This window comes from Pseudorasbora parva, chromosome 21 (genome assembly GCF_024679245.1).
Source record: "Pseudorasbora parva isolate DD20220531a chromosome 21, ASM2467924v1, whole genome shotgun sequence".
NCBI lineage: Eukaryota > Metazoa > Chordata > Actinopteri > Cypriniformes > Gobionidae > Pseudorasbora > Pseudorasbora parva.
Window position 1 is genome coordinate 32,252,999 of NC_090192.1, and position 20,357 is coordinate 32,273,355.

At 37.4% G+C, this 20,357-nt stretch overlaps 1 protein-coding gene across 1 annotated transcript; it reads left to right on the plus strand.

Moving 5' to 3' along the window:
- The first annotated feature begins 9,164 nt into the window (after positions 1-9,164).
- Positions 9,165-18,009, plus strand: btbd17a (BTB (POZ) domain containing 17a). Its single transcript, XM_067430475.1, has 3 exons — positions 9,165-9,476; positions 11,426-11,708; positions 15,296-18,009. Exons 1-3 carry the CDS (start codon positions 9,398-9,400, stop codon positions 16,380-16,382), a joined length of 1,449 nt encoding a protein of 482 aa, XP_067286576.1. The 5' UTR covers positions 9,165-9,397; the 3' UTR covers positions 16,383-18,009.
- The last annotated feature ends 2,348 nt before the right edge of the window (positions 18,010-20,357 follow it).

The window sequence follows — 20,357 nt, forward strand, 5'->3', positions numbered from 1 at the left end:
AACTTATAGCATTAGCATAGCACTTGTTGAATGAGAACAGCAATATAAAACATGTAAAATATATCTGTTCTCAAACTAAGCTCATGCTCCACTTGTCATCATGATGGTAACCCTACAACAACAACAACATAACAGAAACTCTTCTAAACTAGTATAATAAAACATTAAAAACTACTAAATTTCCCACTTAATGTTGATCTTGCACAAAACAACCAAACATATAACACTTCATTTTAATTGAAATGATTTGTTAACACAAAAATTTCGATCTAAGATATTCAGCTAAATATCCAAATAAAATAAATTTATTAGGTCTTATTGTATAAACTATAATACTGATCTGCCAACATTGTCGCTATATGATAAATTAAAATGAGCTCATAACATCACCGCTTTCTCCAGAACGACTGTACAGCCGAATCAAATTTTGTTGCAATATTGTCCTGTTTAACACTGTGAAGCTGCTTTGAAACAATCGTCATTGTAAAAGTGCTATATAAATACAGCTGGCTTGACTTAAATTTAAGTTGGCTCTACTTAAACCGATCAATTATTTTGAGCGTAAGGGTTTACAAGTAGGCGAAAAACAGTATGTGGCAAAAGAAGTAGACTATGTCCGAATTCACAGTATAAAAAAGTATAGGTAAAAAATACCGGATGACCTAGTACTTTCGTCGAAATTCTGAAGTGTGCATGCGGTGGATGCTTCATCCCATGAGGCCACGGGAGAGGATTTATGAACGAGAGTAAAGCGACGCAACTGAAGGTCACATGATAATGACAACATGGCGAATGTAGTATTACATTACTGCACACATTCGTACTAAATTTGTTTTTAGAGGCTGTAAAGTAATAACTTATTCAAAATTAGTACCTATGAGTATGCGATTTTTGTGAGAGTTTTGAATCCAGCAATCCAGAATGGCAGCATAGGTGAAGTATACTTTGAACTGTGCCCTCTGCTGTACAGGAGTGAATTTCCTTCCTTCTTATATTAATTTCTTTTGATGTGAAAGGGCCTTTACATTTGCATTTGGTGACATATATCTGAGTAAAACGAACAATAAAAAAATGTATCAGGACATGATTTTGTCAATTGGAAATTGAATAGATCGTTGTGAGTGACAGGTTGTGTGAAGAGATGCCGCTGCACGAGGGAGGGGAAGTTATTTTGATTTAAGAGTACAAGTACACATGAAAAAAACACAATAAAAACTATTCCAAAAAAAAAATAATTTTGCATTTGGATTTCATAAGATGTATAAAGACATCTAGAGGAAGTCAGCCTCTGTGCATCTGGCCTACAACTTCCATAGCACAATGTGTGAAGGTCTATAAATCCTGTCATTGAATATTTTTTTTATCCAAGCCAAGAAAGACACAAGAGCCATTAAACACTGCTGTGATGAAGAAAAGGGTTATGTCCACTTTGTCTCTGAACTGATTCACTTTGCTTTTATCTGCTCTTTTGTGGAGCGAAGAAGGAAAAACTGCCAACACAAACTCCTAAAGCACTTAAAGTAAAGGGCCCTTTTCACCCATCTAAACACATTAATTCATAACAGCACGTAATGTGATTGCTGTGAGCGGGGTTCACGGAGGCTAACATTATTAATGTGAATTTAATTACCTGTAATTTCTGAGGCATGTGGGGGAGATGAAGGGAGAGAAACAAGATAAAAGGAAAAACACATGAATAAGTGGCGAGAACTGAAGCAAATTAGTAGTGAATGGAGAGAGATAAATGCGGGTAAATAGAGAGGGCTTTTTTGTGTGGAATTATGGATTATTAATGCTTTCTTTGTCTCGATGACAACAGAAAATGAGTTTCAAAATGCAAGTCCCATTAGTTAATACAGTAACTAACAATATGCAATACAGTTTTCATCAATTTATTAATCTTTGTTAATGTTAGTTAATAAAAATACAACTTTTCATTGTTAGTTCATGTTTGCTCAGGTCTATTAATAATATTAAATGTAACTTTTTATTGAAATTAACATTAAGCTTAATAAAGGTTTGTCCAATTTAGACCAACTAAGTAAATTCACAACTACATGTCAACTAACTCATTCATTTGCACATACAAGTCAACTAACTGTCATTGAAGTGTTACTGTTAGGTAATGGTTAGCAGAAAAGTTGTCTGTTTGGGGAGCATCAAAATAAAGTGTTAGCCAATATTAAATTACTGCTAGTTGACATGTGGTAGTTGCAAAATTACTTACCGTTGAATGTTAAGGGTGGACTATCAAAACGAAGTGATACCTTATACTTTAGTAGTTTTAGAAGTAGTTTTCAATGTTTGTTAATGTTAATAACGTTAACAAATGGAATCTGGAATCATGGAAGCATTTCGTATACGAACATTATAAGCATCTTGTTTGCAGCAATGCTGCCCTCTAGTGACCATACCCATTCAAGTTAAGTAAAATGCTTTGCTGTTTAAAGATTGCAGTAGCCTAAGACAACACAGTATGACAACCTATGGCCTGTTGCATAAAGCTAGCTGAAAAAACTCTCAGTTTCAGAGTAGGTTTAGAGTTGACAAATTCAGATAGATCCAACCTGGTTTAGATCAAGTTCAACTGTTTAGTTAGCGATCAATTCTGATGCGCAGGCACCTGAAAGTGTGAGACGTGCGGCAAATAGCCAATCACGGGGTCCATTTGATTCACTTCTCTTCTGAAGATTGAGAGAAGACAGCTGAAAGATGCCTACCGGTAATAATTATAGGTTCACAAATAGCTCAAATGAATACACATTGTTTAAAAGAATTATGAAAGCATGTATTATATATATATATATATATATATATATATATATATATATATATATATATATATATATATATATATATATATATATATATATATATATTTGGCTACTTGTCAATTCATATAATATTTATGAAAATAGTATATGAATTCAAAGTGATTATAATTCATATAATATAAATATAACAAATAATTAGCACCAAAAGATGCATACTTTTATTTCTAAAGTTCTTATTATAAACTGCTTACGGAAGGAGAGATCCAGGGAGTGTGGCTTTATTGCATCTTTACTTGCAGCTGATTGGTCCAATTTGGGTTTGCGATCTCTAACCCAGATTAAAACCTGCTCCAGAGAAGTGTGTAAGTTACCATGGTGATGAACACAGATAAAAACCAATCCACCTTCTTGAGCCCAAAAAAACTGAGTTTGCTCAAACTAATCTCGAACTTTACTGGGTAGCCTATGAAACCAGCTTTGTGCAACAGGCCACTAATGTTAAAGACACAATATGCAAGATGTTTGGATTAAAATATCAAAAAAAAACCTAGAACAATATTTTATATCTTGGTGACTTGTGTAGCATACTTACATTATCCCAAAAATGTTTCCAAGTAGATCCAGAGAAATAAGCAATTTTAACCAGCACACGGACATGTCCATGAAAACTCAGTTTCAGTCAATCTCATGTCAATCTTGAGTAGGCTACCTATAGAAAAGTATTGCATCCTTAATATCTCTGAAAAGTCTTTAGTTTTATTATATTTATAAAAAGAAATATGGGCTGTACCAAGTCTTTCCGGAAAAAAACGAGCGCCTGGAGGCATATCGTGTGGGCGGAGCTAAAGAATGACGATCGCGCACAAAGCGGTGACGTCCTCAAGTGTGGAGAAACCCATGGCTATCGATCAGATTCAGCTAATACAGATATGATCCAGAATCATTCGGAGGCTGAAATAAATTGAACAGGAGAAACAGCAACAGCAGGACGTCTGTCTCTGTGGTATGTACTGTATTTAGTGGACTGTCAACATTTGTGTGTGTTTACTCGCAGTTTATGAGGACATGATTCGGTTTATGGACTATTGTATGCGACTAAACCTTAGCAGTAGCAAGCAAAACGGTTTTGCATGTCAGACTAGTGTAACGTTATACATAGAACAACAATAGAGTCCGTTAGCGCATTTGAATGATGAAGCATGCGATCGTGTCGTTTACTGATGTTTACTCACGCGACGGTAGCCAACAGCAGAGACATTTGAAGCAGTTTTACTCACCGCCTGCTTCCAAAGCAGGACCGAACCTTTATCGCTGGGACCGCTCCGTCAAAAACACACTTCTTTGGTATGATTTGGTGAAGTCCTGTGACAGCAGTGACCGTGGAGATCCACTTTGCGACGTGCCTGAAGCGATGTTGTGAAGCTTCCCGTCATTTCTGCGTTCAAATCTGTTCAAATGCAGCGCTGCCTTCCCGGAATGCTGTGCTGAAGCGTTGAAGTCGCTTGATGTCACCCATAGGAATAAAGTGGAGCGCGGCGTGACCATAGGAGTGCACCTGAGAGTGTTTATGGGCATGCATTTCCTCTCTCGCTCTAGTCACGCGCGCACGCACCCTACCGGGAGAAGAGCCCGTACGGCCCATACAAGGACCTTCCGTTCTATTAACGTCAAGTCGACCCATACTCGAAAAAAACTCTCCGAAACTTTTGAGAAACCGGAAGGAGTATTTTTGACACAGAAATACTCCATCAAACGTCCAACATTAGTTTTTGAAACTTTGTCTATGTTTAGGATGGGAATCCAAGTCTTTAACAGTGTAAAAAGCTCAGTATGCATGAAACAGCATTTCACCCCCCCCCCCCCCCCCCCCAACATAGGGTGACCGAATGTCCTGTTTTCCCAGGACATAGACATTTTGGTTATAGATATTTTGTACAATTTTCTATGCATACAGAGGCATACTTTAAATGTTGAAATTAATAAGGCATCTTTGAGTAAACTTTTCGGCAATCAAAATTTGTACCATAACTTTCAGTACACTCAAATAATGTATCTAAAATGATAAAACAGCACTGTGTTACTCCTATAGATGTAAAAACATAGGTTACTCCACATACACATGACCGGAAGAAGCGGAAACGCTCATCTGCAGCATAATAAAGCTGCGCAAAATCCAGGCTTCATCAAGCTATGCCTTCGTTATGAATAAGCGACCTCTAGTGGCAAACATTACACATTGGGGCTTTAAACCAAAATAATTAACTACATTAAAAATAAATTAAAAATGAAACCAATTTATTCATGAGGCAGACAACCCAATATACTGCTGTATAAATGCAGTAGAGCACATTGAGGTGCCAAGTGGGTCAGATATGGAGTCCTATTTATTTTTAGAGAGAGTGAGAGCAATCAAATTAGACGTGCTGGGTCATTGTATTGTTGGTTTTGACATTGTCATCAACAATGATCAATATGCCTGCGGGCTACCCAGACTGGATTTCTTTTACTGAGTAGTTTAAATGCAGCATTCATTATTTATTTGTATATGACAAACCAAGCATTCTGTGTAACATTTACAATTACGTGTTTCAATGTGTTCATTGCCACTTTTTTTTGTAATTATTTGGGAAATTTTGCCATTTCTGAGTGAAAATCAGTGACTTGATAATACTGTCTAGCCAATGACTTGAATGCTCTGAATGCACTGTCTATGAGTCACTGGATCCCTCATAGTTACTGTTCTAACACTCTACAATAATATTGACTGTTCCTAAGACAGGTCAACAATGAAACAATACAAGTATTAAGTAAGGCAAAAGGTATAATCAACTGGTCATTATCAGATTATCAGTTATGCCTTATCCTGCATTTTTAAAAGAAAATTAATAGTTTTATTCTGTAAAGGTGCATTAACTGTCAACTATTTATCAAAGAATCCTAAAAAAAAAAGCTTTGGGTGTTGAAAATTCAACTTCTCCATCACAGGAATAAATAAGCATGCATACACGCACACACAGACACACACATGTTGTGTTTTTGTGAATTGTGGGGTCTTTCCATAGGCGTAATGGATTTTACACTGTACAAACTGTACATTCTATTCCCCTACACTGCCCCTGCCCCTAAACCTATCGCAGGAAAAATTCTGTATTTTTACATTTTCAAAAAAAAAAAAAAAAAAACATGATTTAGTAGTGTTTATAAATCCATTTACATTGTGTAACCGCTGGCTGGTGATCTCAGGTTTATATTACATGGTGAGGACATTTGGTCCCCACAATGTACTATAAACAAGAACACACATGCACGCATGCACGCACACATGCACGCACCCACGCACACACAAGTACTATGTACACACATATATTTACCTCACATAAAGGATTATTAGGAACACCATACTAATACTGTGCTTGACCCCCTTTCACCTTCAGAACTGCCTTAATTCTATGTGGCATTGATTCAACAAAGTGCTGAAAGCATTCTTTAGAAATGTTTGCCCATTTTGATATGATAGCATCTTGCAGTTGATGGAGATTTGTGGGATGCACATCCAGGGCACGAAGCTCCCGTTCCACCACATCCCAAAGATGCTCTATTGGGTTGAGATCTGGTGACTGTGGGGGCCATTTTAGTATAGTGAACTCATTGTCATGTTCAGGAAACCAATTTGAAATGATTCGAGCTTTGTGACATGGTGCATTATCCTGCTGGAAGTAGCCATCAGAGGATGGGTACATGGTGGTCATAAAGGGATGGACATGGTCAGAAACGCATTTTGGGCCTAAAGTGTCCCAAGAAAACATCCCCCACACCATTACACCACCACCACCAGCCTGCACAGGGGTAACAACAAGGCATGATGGATCCATGTTCTCCTTCTGTTTATTCCAAATTCTGACTCTACCATCTGAATGTCTCAACAGAAATCGAGGCTCATTAGACCAGACAATATTTTTCCAGTCTTCAACTGTCCAATTTTGGTGAGCTTGTGCAAATTGTAGCCTCTTTTTCCTATTTGTAGTGGAGATGAGTGGTACCCGGTGGGGTCTTCTGCTGTTGTAGCCCATCTGCCTCAAGGTTGTGGATTCACAAATGCTTTGCTGCATAACTCGGTTGTAACGAGTGGTTATTTCAGTTAAAGTTGCTCTTCTATCCGCTTGAATCAGTCGGCCCATTCTCCTCTGACCTCTAGCATCAACAAGGCATTTCCGTCCACAGGACTGCCGCATAATGGATGTTTTTCCCTTCACACCATTCTTTGTAAACCCTAGAAATGGTTGTTTGTGTGGCACCAACAACCATGCCACGCTCAAAATTGCTTAAATCACCTTTCTTTCCCATTCTGACATTCAGTTTGGAGTTCAGAAGATTGTCTTGACCAGGACCGCACGCATAAATGCATTGAAGAAACTGCCATGTGATTGGTTGATTAAATAATTGCATTAACGAGCAATTGAATAGGTGTTCCTAATAATCCTTTAGGTGAGTGTATATATATATATATATTATATATAATATGCACAAGTGCTGAAGTACAAAAGGATATAAATGCTCTCTGTATTGCTATTAAATTGACTGCTGCCTTTTAATCAGGTCTGTTTAACTTTGATAGCATTGTCCTAGTTAAAATCAAAATCAATTTTTATATTCACCCAACCGAATGCTTGATGTAGCCTTAAGAGGAATCCATTCATCACTATCAGTCTAGATCAGGGTCACAATCGGCCTGATAGTAGCTTTAGGGTTTCTCCTAAGTAAATGATTTACTCAAATTTTACTCGGAAGTTCGTCTCCCACACGCACAGCACACATCCGTACACTTACACAAACACACATATCTGTTCCCGCTGTTGCCTTGTCACACAGCCAAGGTTCAGGCTCTCTCAGCACATTTCTCCCACTCCTTTGACTGGCAGTAAACAAGTGACATAACCTCTAACTAGAGGACTCTGCAGAAGGGGTGGATGTCCTTACATACAGAGAGAGAAATAGACTCCAATGCTTCTTTTGATCCTGAGTGTGGACAGCATGTAATAGAAACAACATGTTCAGTCTGGCTGAGCGACTGGCTGAATGCTTAACAGAAAAATACAGCATACAAGGGTGTCACATACTAAAAATAGTATGAATATAAAAATAGAGTAATTAGCTGGTGAAGTGGATTATATATTGAAGCTCCAACATGATGCATAACATGAGAATGAACCTCGGTGGTTCTTGTGGAAGCTCAAACACATTTCATAACACGAGAATGAACCTCATTGGTTCTCGCACATCAAGCAAAACTGAGCTTCAGTTTACCACAACTGATGTGAGTGATGTTTCTATGTTAAAAAAAGGCTAAATTTAATCTGTTCATCATATAAAGTCATATTTGGACTAAACCGCTCAATTCATATGGATTAGTTTTACAATCTCTTTATTAACATTTTGAACCGTCAAAGTGTTAGTTGCTTAGACTGTCAATGGAGGTTAGAAAGCTCTCAGATTTCATCAAAAATGCGTTCTCAAGGTGAACGAAAGTCTTTCGGGTTTGGAGTGACATGAGGGAGAGTAATTAATGAAACAATTTCCATTTTGGGACGAACAAGGCCTTTAAGTGTTTGTGTAAGTGTGAATGATTTAATTTTTGGGGGATCTATCTCTTTAAAGGGTTTGTTTAGTCACATCAATGGTAGTGATGAACGATATGTATTCATTCTCCATGTTATGTGCAGCCTGATATCCCTGGCGGACTTTTGACAGCTCAAGGATTTTGTTAGAACTACAAATCAAACTTTCTTTTTTTTTTTTTTTTGGTAAACCTAACCCCATAACTTATCCCTAAAATCAGAGGGAAATGACAGGTGAATCATACTGATGTAGAAGCACCTAACCCTGGTTGCAACTTGGCATAAACTGTAAAGTGGTCTCTCAAATCTGATTGGTTGATTGGAATGTTGTTCCAGAATCAACAAAGATGTAGATCCAGAAACATGTTGTATTTGGTGAAATCATGTTCACCTCTAGGCCAGTGGCTCTTTAAGGAACCATAGCAACTCTCTGGCAACAGGTGAATTATCTACAGGCAAGTAAATAAAAAAATAAAAAATAATTTTTTATTTCTTAATTCCTGTAAACAAAAAAGCAGGCATTCATTTATGCATGCAGATTTGCATAAACACACTTGCAACGCTCAGTTACAATTACAGTTTGTGATTAGAATTCCACGCTTGCTCTGCCCGAACAGCTGAGGCCTCCTCTGAATCTATGTCATACAACATTAAAAAAGAGAAAAGTCAAAATCAAAGCCGTTGTCATGGCAACTGCCGTTCCTGCCCACCAAAACGAACTCCCCACCCCCCACAGGTTCCACTGATCGATAGGATATTGTGAGGGTGGAACTAACCCAAAAGAACCAGTAACCTACATACTAGTTATGCACCATAGTCTATATGCCACATAAAGGCGGCCGACAGACCATCCATCATCTACTGAAGAGGAGGAGAAGGAGGAAACCGAAGAAAGACAATTAAATCAAGGAAGAGTAGAGGGTTGAAAAGAGAAAGAAAACAGATGAAAATATAGAATAGAGACAGAAAAGAGAGAAAGAGATCAAATCCACTATCGGACAAGAAAAGATGGCTTATTTGTTGGGGAACAGGCTGTTTGTCCATGTTTACCTGCTCTTCTTGCTGTTGGCCACCGGGTCCCATGGAGGTAAGGTGACTTCTCTTGCACTCTCTCATGGATTTGTGGATGGAGGTATACAAACTCTGGGTTTCATCTGCTGGATGACAGAAAATAAATAGTCTGGATTGTGAAATCTGCACTTAGCAAAGTTGCATGTTAAGAGAAATTTTAACATATCAGTTATTGAAGATAAGATTAAGGATAAAAGCTTGTTTTAGCAAAATGTCCAATTATTTTCTATCAAATACAATGATGTGTCTGATTAGTAAAATACAATTTCATTTTTTTAATTTGATGGGAAAAAAATGAAGCCATCATTAGCGAATAAGACTTTGATTTCTGTTATTATGTTGCATTTCACTACAAACCTGTTCTGTGATTCATAACAGCTTGTACTTTATAATAGGGAACCAGGGTGCTATAAGTGGTTCGCTCACACGAACAGACAACACCAACGCAAACAAATGCATGCACACAAACAGCTGATGGCATTTCCGAGAACTCTGCAATGACACCCGGTCCAGCATTCAATGGAAGTTGGATGATCATTCTGAGCTATGAAAACATATTTAGTTTAAAAACAGTAGTTCCTTTCTGGAAAAACAAGAAGGTTAAGACAGTTCTAGTGCATGTGTAACATGAACAATGGAAAAGAGGAAACACTGCAGATGAACACATCATGCAATTTTTCCACTCAATTCTGATGTGTAGAAATAATCTAATTTAAACCTGGAAGGAAGCAGAAAGGTTTGAAAAATCTAAAATATACATACTTCATAAATTAATAATAATTAAAAATTTTAAAAAAAAATTTTATAATTAAAAAAAAGTTTTTTAAAAATAATTAAAAAACATAAATTACATAAATTAAGAAATGTTCATGATAATCATAAGATTGTATGTAATGGACAATAAAATACATATATATAATACAATATACTTAGTATGTCATTTTATCATGTATATTAACTTTTTATTCATGAGAGAATATTTAAAAAATGCATCACTGTTGTTTTCAACATTGATGATAATAATGTTTCTTGAGCAGCAAATCAGCATATTAGTATGATTTCTGAAGGATCATGTGACACTGAAGACTGGAGAAATGATGCTGAAAATTCCGCTTTGATCACAGGAATACATTACATTTTACAATATATTAAAATGAAAAACAGTTATTTTATATTGTAATAATTTTTAACAATATTACTCTTTTTACTGTATTTTTAATTTTTTAAAAATGCATACATGCATAAGAGAATTATTTCAGAAACATTACAAATATTACATGTTCCAAGATTTTCATCAGATATGCATAATGTGACTTAAAAACGTATATGAACTCTTTTTCAAAAAAGTTGAAGAAGTGTTCCGTTTTTAGTTGAAAATGGTTTCATTGTGTCCTCTAAAACACAATGACACTAAGGGGCCATTTACACAACCCTTTTTATGCGTTTTGGCTGTTCATTCACACAACAGCAGGTTTCAAGAGAAAGTTTTTGAGTCATTGTCTCTGTTTAAACTACAAAAACGCACATTTGTGAAAATGGTAGCCTACATAAACGTGCATATGTGTCTGAAGGCACGTAGTGTTTCTTTACAAAGTGACATCGCCAACTACTGGCCTAGCATGTGGAGCAGCGTTTTTAGACAGCGTTGTACATTGTTGTATAAATGTATTTCTGTTCCCGTTTGCCTGCATTTCCTTTGCTAGTTAGTCTCATGATTGTTAAATGAGTTACACCTGTTCTCTGTTCTGTTAATGATTTTGTATTTAAGCCTTTTCTTTGCCTCTTTTCTTTGCCTTGTGATGTTCTAGTGTAAAGCTTCTGTGTTCCTGTTGTCTATTAGATTTTATTTGATCATCAGTTCTGTGTCCTGCATCTCTCTCCCTTGGATTATCTACACGCGCACTGTGAGACCCATCACCAGTCTCTAGTCATGAATAATTACGCTTCTTCCCCATCGCTCTGCAGGTTTGAGGGCAGAGAGACTGGAAGAAGGCACCATGGAAGTAATCAGTCACTCGCAGGGGCTGGTGGCACGGCTGGAGGGCCTTCTATTGCTGGGGAACAACAGTGACATTTCCCTGCGAGTGGAAACAGTGAATGCGGATGAGATCAAGGTCATCCAAGCCCACACGCTGGTGCTTTCGCTGCAGAGCCGAGTGTTTGAAGAGATGCTGAGAAACCGCAATAGTAGTACGCTAGTGCTGCGAGAAATGGCAGAATGCACTGCTGTGTTCGATAAATTCATCAGGTGAGAAGCATTGAGTTGGGGAAGGGTGACATTTATCTTTTTAATGGTTTTTATAAAAAAAAATGCTTGTACCATATAACAACAGAACATGACTGCCAAGCTTGAAAATGGATAAAAAATAGCATAGCAGAACAAAAGCATATAGACAGAATCAAAATGTATTCAGACACCATTTCAACATTCAACATTTTCTCATCATCACAGTTTATTCACTATAAAAATGGTAATAAAATATGACAAGAACTCAACGTTAAACTGTATATATTCCAGATAACTTTGATAGAAATGTATGCAACACATTAATCAACCAATCAGCTGTTCAATCTGAGAACACAATTAGATAATACTAGCCTGACAACCCACATCAAGATGTTTGGTCTGGAAACTCACCATAGACAGGGCTCAATCCGAGGGGCGGGATAAACGGTTGTCTTTCAAACTCCCTCTGCACGCGAAAGGATAGCGCTACACCAACAAGAGAAACGAAGGTGAAACAGCTTGTTGATAGATTAAACATTCACCGTATTCGGTCAGCAAAACTCCGAACACATCTTCCCTTTTTAAGAATGACTTCAGTGCCGTTCTTTGTTCTTTTCTCAGAGAAAAGCTTAACTCCAAGTCTTCCAGAGTCGCGGTCAAAGCTGATTCGAAAGACCGCCGTTCGCCAGTTTCTGTGTTTACTAGAAGCACGCAAACGCAACTCGGGCCGTCATTATGGCCCCGCCCACTAACTCTATACACGATGTGATTGGCCCGGCAAGAGTTAGGCGAATACAGCTCAGAAGGGTATTGAGAGTTGCTAGACGACACTTGCGGGCAGATTAAATGAGCGCAGGGTGTCTAGATTTCTAGGCTAGCAAAAGGTCGCATTAGCAATTGAAGAAAAAACACTTCAGCAAAACATGGTCAGGTCAAAGTGTCTGAATAATTTTGGTCACACATTTTCCTCAATTTTACTGGTATGAAGACTGTTTGGGTATAATATGTCACAGTTTACTTTCTTTTGCTATCCTCACTTCCATAAATGAACTATTGTGTCCTGCACCCACCAGTAAAAAATAATATCTGGCCTCTGAATAATCGTTGACTGTAAATACATAAAGAATGTTTAGAAACCATACAACAGTTAATGACTGCTAAGCTTAAAAATGGATGATAAAATATATGTAATTAAATAAAAAAGAAATATGAATTAAATAATAATATGAATTAAATAATAATACTAATACATAAAATAAATCTATTTTTTAATTATTATTATTTAGGTAAAAACGAAACCAGAATTCTAAAACATATTTTTTCCCCTTTAAAAAGAGTTTATAGAACAGCAAAATTAAAATTTTAGGAAAAAGTCTGTAGTGCTGTATCATCCCAGAACATGTTTGGACATGACAAGTTATGAGAACATTCCCATCCCACTCATGTCCAAGACTCTCTCTAATGGCCAATGGTGGAACTGCAGCCTTCCTGCTGTCATCAGCTGAGACCCAACAGGAGATAAGGTCAATGAAACACAACAGCATTTTTTTCAAAATTAACTCTCTGCTCTAATGTAAGGCACCTTTATAATGAGGAGGGCGAAGTTACAATGTGAAGTGAAGCTAGCGTGAGAAGATGTTTTGGTTACAAGAGCAGATGCCGCCTACTCATTTATTTTGAATGAGCTGAAGTTTTTTGTTTGGGGTATTATTTCCTTTATAGCGATTCAAAGGATAAGACAACAAAGATACAATCAGAAGCAAAAGAAGAAAGCAAGGCACATTTGTGTTGAAGACAGAGTGACAGCATTAAACTACAATGATAGTGAACAAAAAACTGCACTCCACCAAGTACATTATTATTAAAGATTTATTTTTATAGGCTAATTCATAGATTCATTTATTTAAAAAAAAAATATATATATATATTTTATCAGGTATCAATCCAATTTGGCTCCGAGAGCATAATAGACATCATCAATTGTTTAGCAAAAAAATAAAAAAAATAAAAAATAATTATATATATATATATATATATATATATATATATATATATATATATATATATATATATATATATATATATATATATATATATATATATATATAATTATTATTATTATTATTATTTATTTTATTATTATTATTTTTTCTCAAACAATATTTCACCAAAATGCTATAACTTTATCAAAATAAATGGTAAATAAAGCTAATTTATAAAATATGAATGTATTAAATATTCTGCTAAACGTATCTCCTTTTGTTTTCTATGAATGAAAGGAAATAATTTTTTTTGTAAATTATGACAACTATTTTTTAAACCTAATGCCAAAACAAATAATACGGTCAAAATTTTGTCAGCTGAGCTTATAAAAATAAATAATTAATAAAGTTAACTTATTAAACATTTATTTACTAAATATTCTGCTATGTACTATATATCTCTTCCTGTGTTCCACGAATAAAAGTAAAAAATAAATAAAAATAATGATAGCAAATCAACTACAGCCAAAATGTTCAGGTTATATATATATATATATATATTAATATATATAATATATATATATTAAGTTGCTTATTAAATATAAAATAAAATTATGTTTTAAAAAGAATGTAATATATACAAATAGCAAATTGAGGTCTTCAACCTGCACATGATGGGGGGTGGGAGATCGCACTCACAGCTCAGCTCGGGCAGCTGTGGGCATTCATGTAAACGGCGGCCGGCAGAGCAAAGTGAGTGTTTCAACTTCTCAAATTAATTCCTATGAAAGTTAAGCTTCCAAAGGCATGAACTGAAAACGCGCCAGACTGAACACGTGCCGTGAACGTATCCCGCACCCGCGCAACTCAAAATGAATCAATGTAATTGGACTCCTGCTGCGTTTGTGCCGTGACATACACCCGGCTCACACACACGTTATTAAACAGACACGTTCAGTTTTGTGTCTGTTCTCTAACTGAACTAAATGAATTTATGAAAATGAACACAACGGCAGAGGGGTTCTCGAGGTGGGCAAGTGATCCTCCGGTAGCGTGGCTTTGGGAGTGGCCTTGTAGGGCAGCGAAGCAAGCAAGTGCATTCTTTTCTCAGAATGCACCAAATTCAAAATTAATTTCACATTTCTACTACATTAAAGGGGTGATGAATTGAGAAATCAACATTCCCTTGAGCTTTTGATATATAAAAGGTCATGAATCTCATGATAATATAAGATTATCCTGTAAGTTTCAGAGCTAAAAACACCCTTGTTAGTCAAAGAAAATCTTTTACAGACACCAAGCCCAGAAAACGATAGTGCACTTCATTCTTACGTCATAGCGGTACGAAACACAACTCTACAAAACGTGTAATTCAGTAGCCTATTACTTATTAGTTATGATGTTTTTGAATGTAAAAACCACACAAACGTCATTAGTTGACCTCAGACAACAGTATAAAAAAGAAAAAAAGAAGTTCATGACACCTTTAATGACCCAGTTTAAATACAAAGCTTAATGCTAAAATCACTGATGTAACCCTTTACATTCAAGCTCAGGCACTGAACTGAAATGTATAATTCCTATGAGATATACTGTTTGATGACCTAATATTCTTCTGTTTTGCAGATATCTGTACTGTGGTGAACTCTCATTGCAGTTGGACCAGGCCACACCACTGCACAGACTGGCAACCAAGTACGGCATCTCCAGCCTCCAGCAAGGACTAACCCAGTACATGAGCCAGAACCTGGCCAGCGATTCTCTGGGCGGTCACGTGGTGGGTTGGTACCAGTACGCCGTGACGGTTGGCGACACGACTCTGAGAGACAGCTGCCTTCAGTTTTTGTCGTGGAATCTGTCATCTGTGCTTCAGAGTGCAGAATGGCCGTCGGTTAGTGTTGAATTGCTAATGACCCTCCTGCAGCGCTCTGATTTAGTATTGAAGAACGAGCTGGAACTGTTTGAGGCGCTTGAAATCTGGATCACCCAGAATGACGCGGAAAGCCTGACAGCGGAAAACGCCCTTCGACTGGTGCGCTACGCCATGATCCCTCCGCGCGAACTCTTTCGCTTGCAGCGACAGTCGCCGATCATGACACGCTACCACGAGTCGGTGCGTAATCTTCTCTACCTGTCGTACCAGTTTCATTCGGCTTCACCCCTTCAGCTGGCCAAGTTCTTCGACGTCAACTGCAGCCTATTCGTGCCCCGCAACTATCTCTCGTCCATGTGGGGCTCTCAGTGGATCATAAGCAACCCGGCACGGGACGACCGCAGCACCAGTTTCCAGACCCAGTTGGGTCCGAGCGGATTTGACTCCAGTAAGCGAGTGACGTGGAACGCCCTGTTCTCGCCCCGCTGGCTCCCACTCAGCATGCGGCCCATGTACACCGATCAGGGCGCCATGCAGCCACCCCGGCCCGATGGAGCAAGTGGAATCGGCCGGCCTCGAATCATCATCACACCTGCTACTTCTAGTGCAGATTTTGCTGGGGTGAACTTCCAAAAGACTGTGCTCATCTTTACAAAGCAGAAGGGCAAGCTTGTGGTGCAGCATATCTTCAGTTTCCACCAAAGCACAGAGGAGGTGGGGGACTTTCTGGCTGACGTGGACCTGCAGTATCGCACATCCGAGTACCTGGTGGATGGATCGCTGTACTTGCACATCATTGTAAAGCCTATTTACCAGACTCTCATAGCAAGCAAGAAATAATGCACCAGGCTCGTGGAAGTAGGATAAACATGCATGATTTAAAAGGTCTATACTTTTTTGATGCAAAGAATCCGGAAGGTTTACTAATGAAACGTGCTAGTCCACATGTACAAATTTAAAGGATAGTACACACACACCCATATGTCATTCCAAATGTATGACTTTCTTTCTCACATGTAATACAAAAGGAAAGGCTTTGAAGTATGTTAACGCTGCTCTCATGAGCCATGTTTCCACCGAAGGAACTTTCCCCAGGAACTAGGGTCTTTGAGGTGGTACTCTGTGTGTTTCGACCAGGGTCTAAATGAAGTTCAGAGTAAAAAAAGTATGTTGTGGTGCAGTAAGAGTTGAATCAACAATGGAGTTTAAAAAATACAAGCGATGGACCGATGACGAGGTCCAGGCTTTATTAAGCTTATATTTTATTATAAGCTCACCGGACTAAATTGCCTAATCTTCATGGTACTTTAGACCTCGATAAAAACGCAGACAGCCACAGGTCTGGGAGAAAAAAAGCAGCATTTCCACCGAAATTACCTGGGAAAATTTCTCCCAGGAACTTTTCGCCCAGACCTGTTGCTGTCTGTGTTTATATCACGGTTTAAAGTACCATGAAGAGTAGTTAAATTAGTTCTCTGACGTAGGACTCCGTGCAACCTGCAGTTCCGGCTGGATTTCGTCCTCCGCATATAAGCTTAATAAAGCATGAACATCGTAGTCGGTCCATCGGTCGTATTTTTTAAATGATTTGAATTTAAAACAAACTCCCACGTTGCACTCACAGGGGGGCGTCAGCGTCAATGCTTGACGGAGGGCGTGTCTGAAGCTTGGTGCTGACACAACCGTCATAGTGACAACAGCCACTCATGCAATTACTTTTCCGGTGTTGTATGAGTGCAATTGGCTAGTGTCTGTGCTAGTGTATTTGCATAGGTGATCTGATTGGCTGACATCATGCGTTGATGCCATAGACCATAAAAAAAAAAAGGACAACCCCACTACAATCGCTTCCGCTGAGGAAACGTGAAGCCCCTTGACGTCTGAATATGGCGCTGACATCTTGCACAGATTTGGGACCAAGTCTGCGCAGTAGAGAGCAGGAACTAGAGACGCGATATCTAAAGCCCGCCCACACTCTCGCAGATGCAGAACAATTCATCATGTTGATGTGAAAATAAACAGTTATGGAAATGTAAATATAAAAGCTAATGCTCCAATCTCCTCCCGAGAATCCTGAAGAAAGTCAGTTGGTGCCTCAGAGACAAGTTCACTCAGAGAAGCCGTCAATCTCACCTTATTTAAAAAAAAAAAAACGAACACTTGAAATGAGTGCTGCAGGCTTGGTTGGTGCTTGAAAAGTTGAAAACTTTTTAACTTCTGCCACGAGCAACAGCAGTGACGAAGTGAGAAGCGTTGCCACCAATGCCCTGTGTGAATGCAGCGTTGCTGTATGCACTGCAACAGACTTTTAAAAATGGTGGTTCAAATAAAATGCTTTGTGGACTCAACCAATCACCATGTTCAACACCTAAGTCCAACCTCCGGAAGTTCCTCGCGAGCAGGGACTTTCTGAGGTACAATTTTTACTCTGAACTTCATTTAGACCCTGGTCCCTGTGGTCGAAACACACTGAGAACCCTGGGAAAAGTTCCTGGGACAAATTGTTCCGGGAATTTCAGTGGAATAGTGGCTTTAGACAATGGGTGCGTTTACATGCACACCAGTAAGCCGATAACTCCAAAAAATCAGCTTATTGAAATAACCAGTTTTCCCCGTTTACATGCAAACCAGTAAACGGACAACGGAAGTAAACCGCGTTTACATGACTATCTATAAACCGGGTTATTTTCTTGTAGTGCCGTCAAAAATAATAATGTCCGTGTATCTGACTATGAGTTTTTTAAATGTTACGTCAGTTGTGATGTTAAATAAAGTGTGCACCGTGTCAGCGGGAGATTTAGGGCTCATATTATCCCTTATACAGTTATGCAGCGTTTTGACTGAACCTCTTCTAGGCTACTTCTGCTGCATGAGAAAAGAGAACACCTCTTTACAATTTTCTGGGTCTTAAACGAGTCTGCGTTTGTGATATATGTCCTTATTTCATGCAAAACGCTAGCTCGCTCTGTCTGGATGCGTTTAAATCTGCCGTAAGTTTGCGTTTTTGTTACCTATCACACATGCGCACTTCAATAAGCCGACAGAAAGCAGGTTAATGCGTTTACATGCAGGGCGAAATCGAGGTAAGAGGCAAAAAAACGACCTGTTCCGACCGGTTTATTCCTACACCGTTTATGACATTACTCCGATAAAAGAAAACGGGTTACCACGTTTACATGACCATGTTCATTGTCGGCTTATTGGGCATTATCGGCTTAAGAACGTGCATGTAAACGCACCCAATGAAAGTGAAAGGGAACCAGGAGCTGTCAAGCTCTAAAAAGACAAAAACACTATAAAACCATATTAAAAGCTGTTTATATGAGCCTTGTGTGAAGAAAAAATTGGAATGAAGGTTGAAAATCTTGATTACTAGCTGTGGCATTGGCATTGTATGGAGAAGAGCAGCTTGTAAATTCTTATGAATATCTACTTCATTGGTCAAAGAAAGACAAAGTGAACAAAATCTAAGTCAGATCGTTTTATTCAGCATTACATATATTGTAAATAGCATTATTATAATTTTGCCATAATAACAACATGATTGTTAATATTTAAAGGTGCTACTGTAAATATAATAAGAAATATCACATCTCTTTCAAACCTGTATTGTCTTGAAATGTCACACACTTGTGCGGGTTATTTAATATATAAAATTCTTAGTTGTTTTTCTGTATTATCTTTATTCCCACACTAATTAATATATATATATATATATATATATATATATATATATATATATATATATATATATATATATCTCAGTTTCCTTGCATGTTGTTATCATGTGTATGTTTATTAGGCTATTCACTCTCCTGTGCAGATCACACAATAAAATAATTATGCTAACACAAAGTTTGAGTCCATCATTGATTATGAGGGTATAGGCTAAAAGAAAAAAGACAAAGACTTCAGAAACACAAGGATGGTCTTCAGTTCTATTTAAGTGCACTTATCTGCAGAGATGTAACAGCTTCTAAAGGGAAATTCGTAAGTAGCAGCAACCACTAGTCCTATTTTGAACGAAATAATTATAAATGCAGTTCAATACACAAAAGAATGAGTCTGTTAATTTATGTGAATCAAAACCACCTAAAAATCAGGAGCGGTTATAAATGAATATGCCACCTTAAATAGTTTTGGCTACTGGCTGCTTATTGTGTTTGTTGTAAGCAGTGATATTTTATATGAATATGAAAGCAATAACTGAAATGTTAGGCTACCACATTTGATGGCAAAATAACTGTATTAAATTGATTTCTAATTTGTAACATCCAAGTTCGGTTCTTTTGACTGAATCAACCACGATTAGATTCGATGCACAAAAGAATAACTCTAATGAGCCGGTTCTTTTAAGTAATTCAAAACCATTAGAACCACTTATAAATAATTACTGACTTGTTGTTGTGTTCTTTGTAATCGGTGATATTTTATATAAAGATGAAATGAATTAATAATTCAAATGTTTCCACAATTAATAAATTAATTTATAATTTGTAACAACTGAGTTTGGTTCTTTTTTACTGGACCAACATCAATAGTTCGCTTCACAAAAGAATAACTCTAATGAGTCGGTTCTTGTAAGCGAATCAAAACCTTTACAAAACCTTTATAAATGAAACTGTCAGAACGTCACGTCCGACTGGAAATGAACCAATATTTCTGTTAAATCCATAAAATAAAAAAAATAAATCACGCCAAACATACAGCCGTTTATAGTTGTGTTGTAATTAGTCATATTTTACATAGCCTAAATATGTAGGCTAATTAATTAATAATTTCAATGTTCCCACAAAGAAATGAAAAAAGATTTAG

Bases quoted from the DNA above. Each gene is read 5' to 3' on its own strand.
- btbd17a (XM_067430475.1), top strand. From the start codon at position 9,398: ATGGCTTATTTGTTGGGGAACAGGCTGTTTGTCCATGTTTACCTGCTC. The intron at 9,477-11,425 runs GTAAGGTGACTT...ATCGCTCTGCAG, and splicing joins GGCCACCGGGTCCCATGGAG to GTTTGAGGGCAGAGAGACTG. The intron at 11,709-15,295 runs GTGAGAAGCATT...TCTGTTTTGCAG, and splicing joins GTGTTCGATAAATTCATCAG to ATATCTGTACTGTGGTGAAC.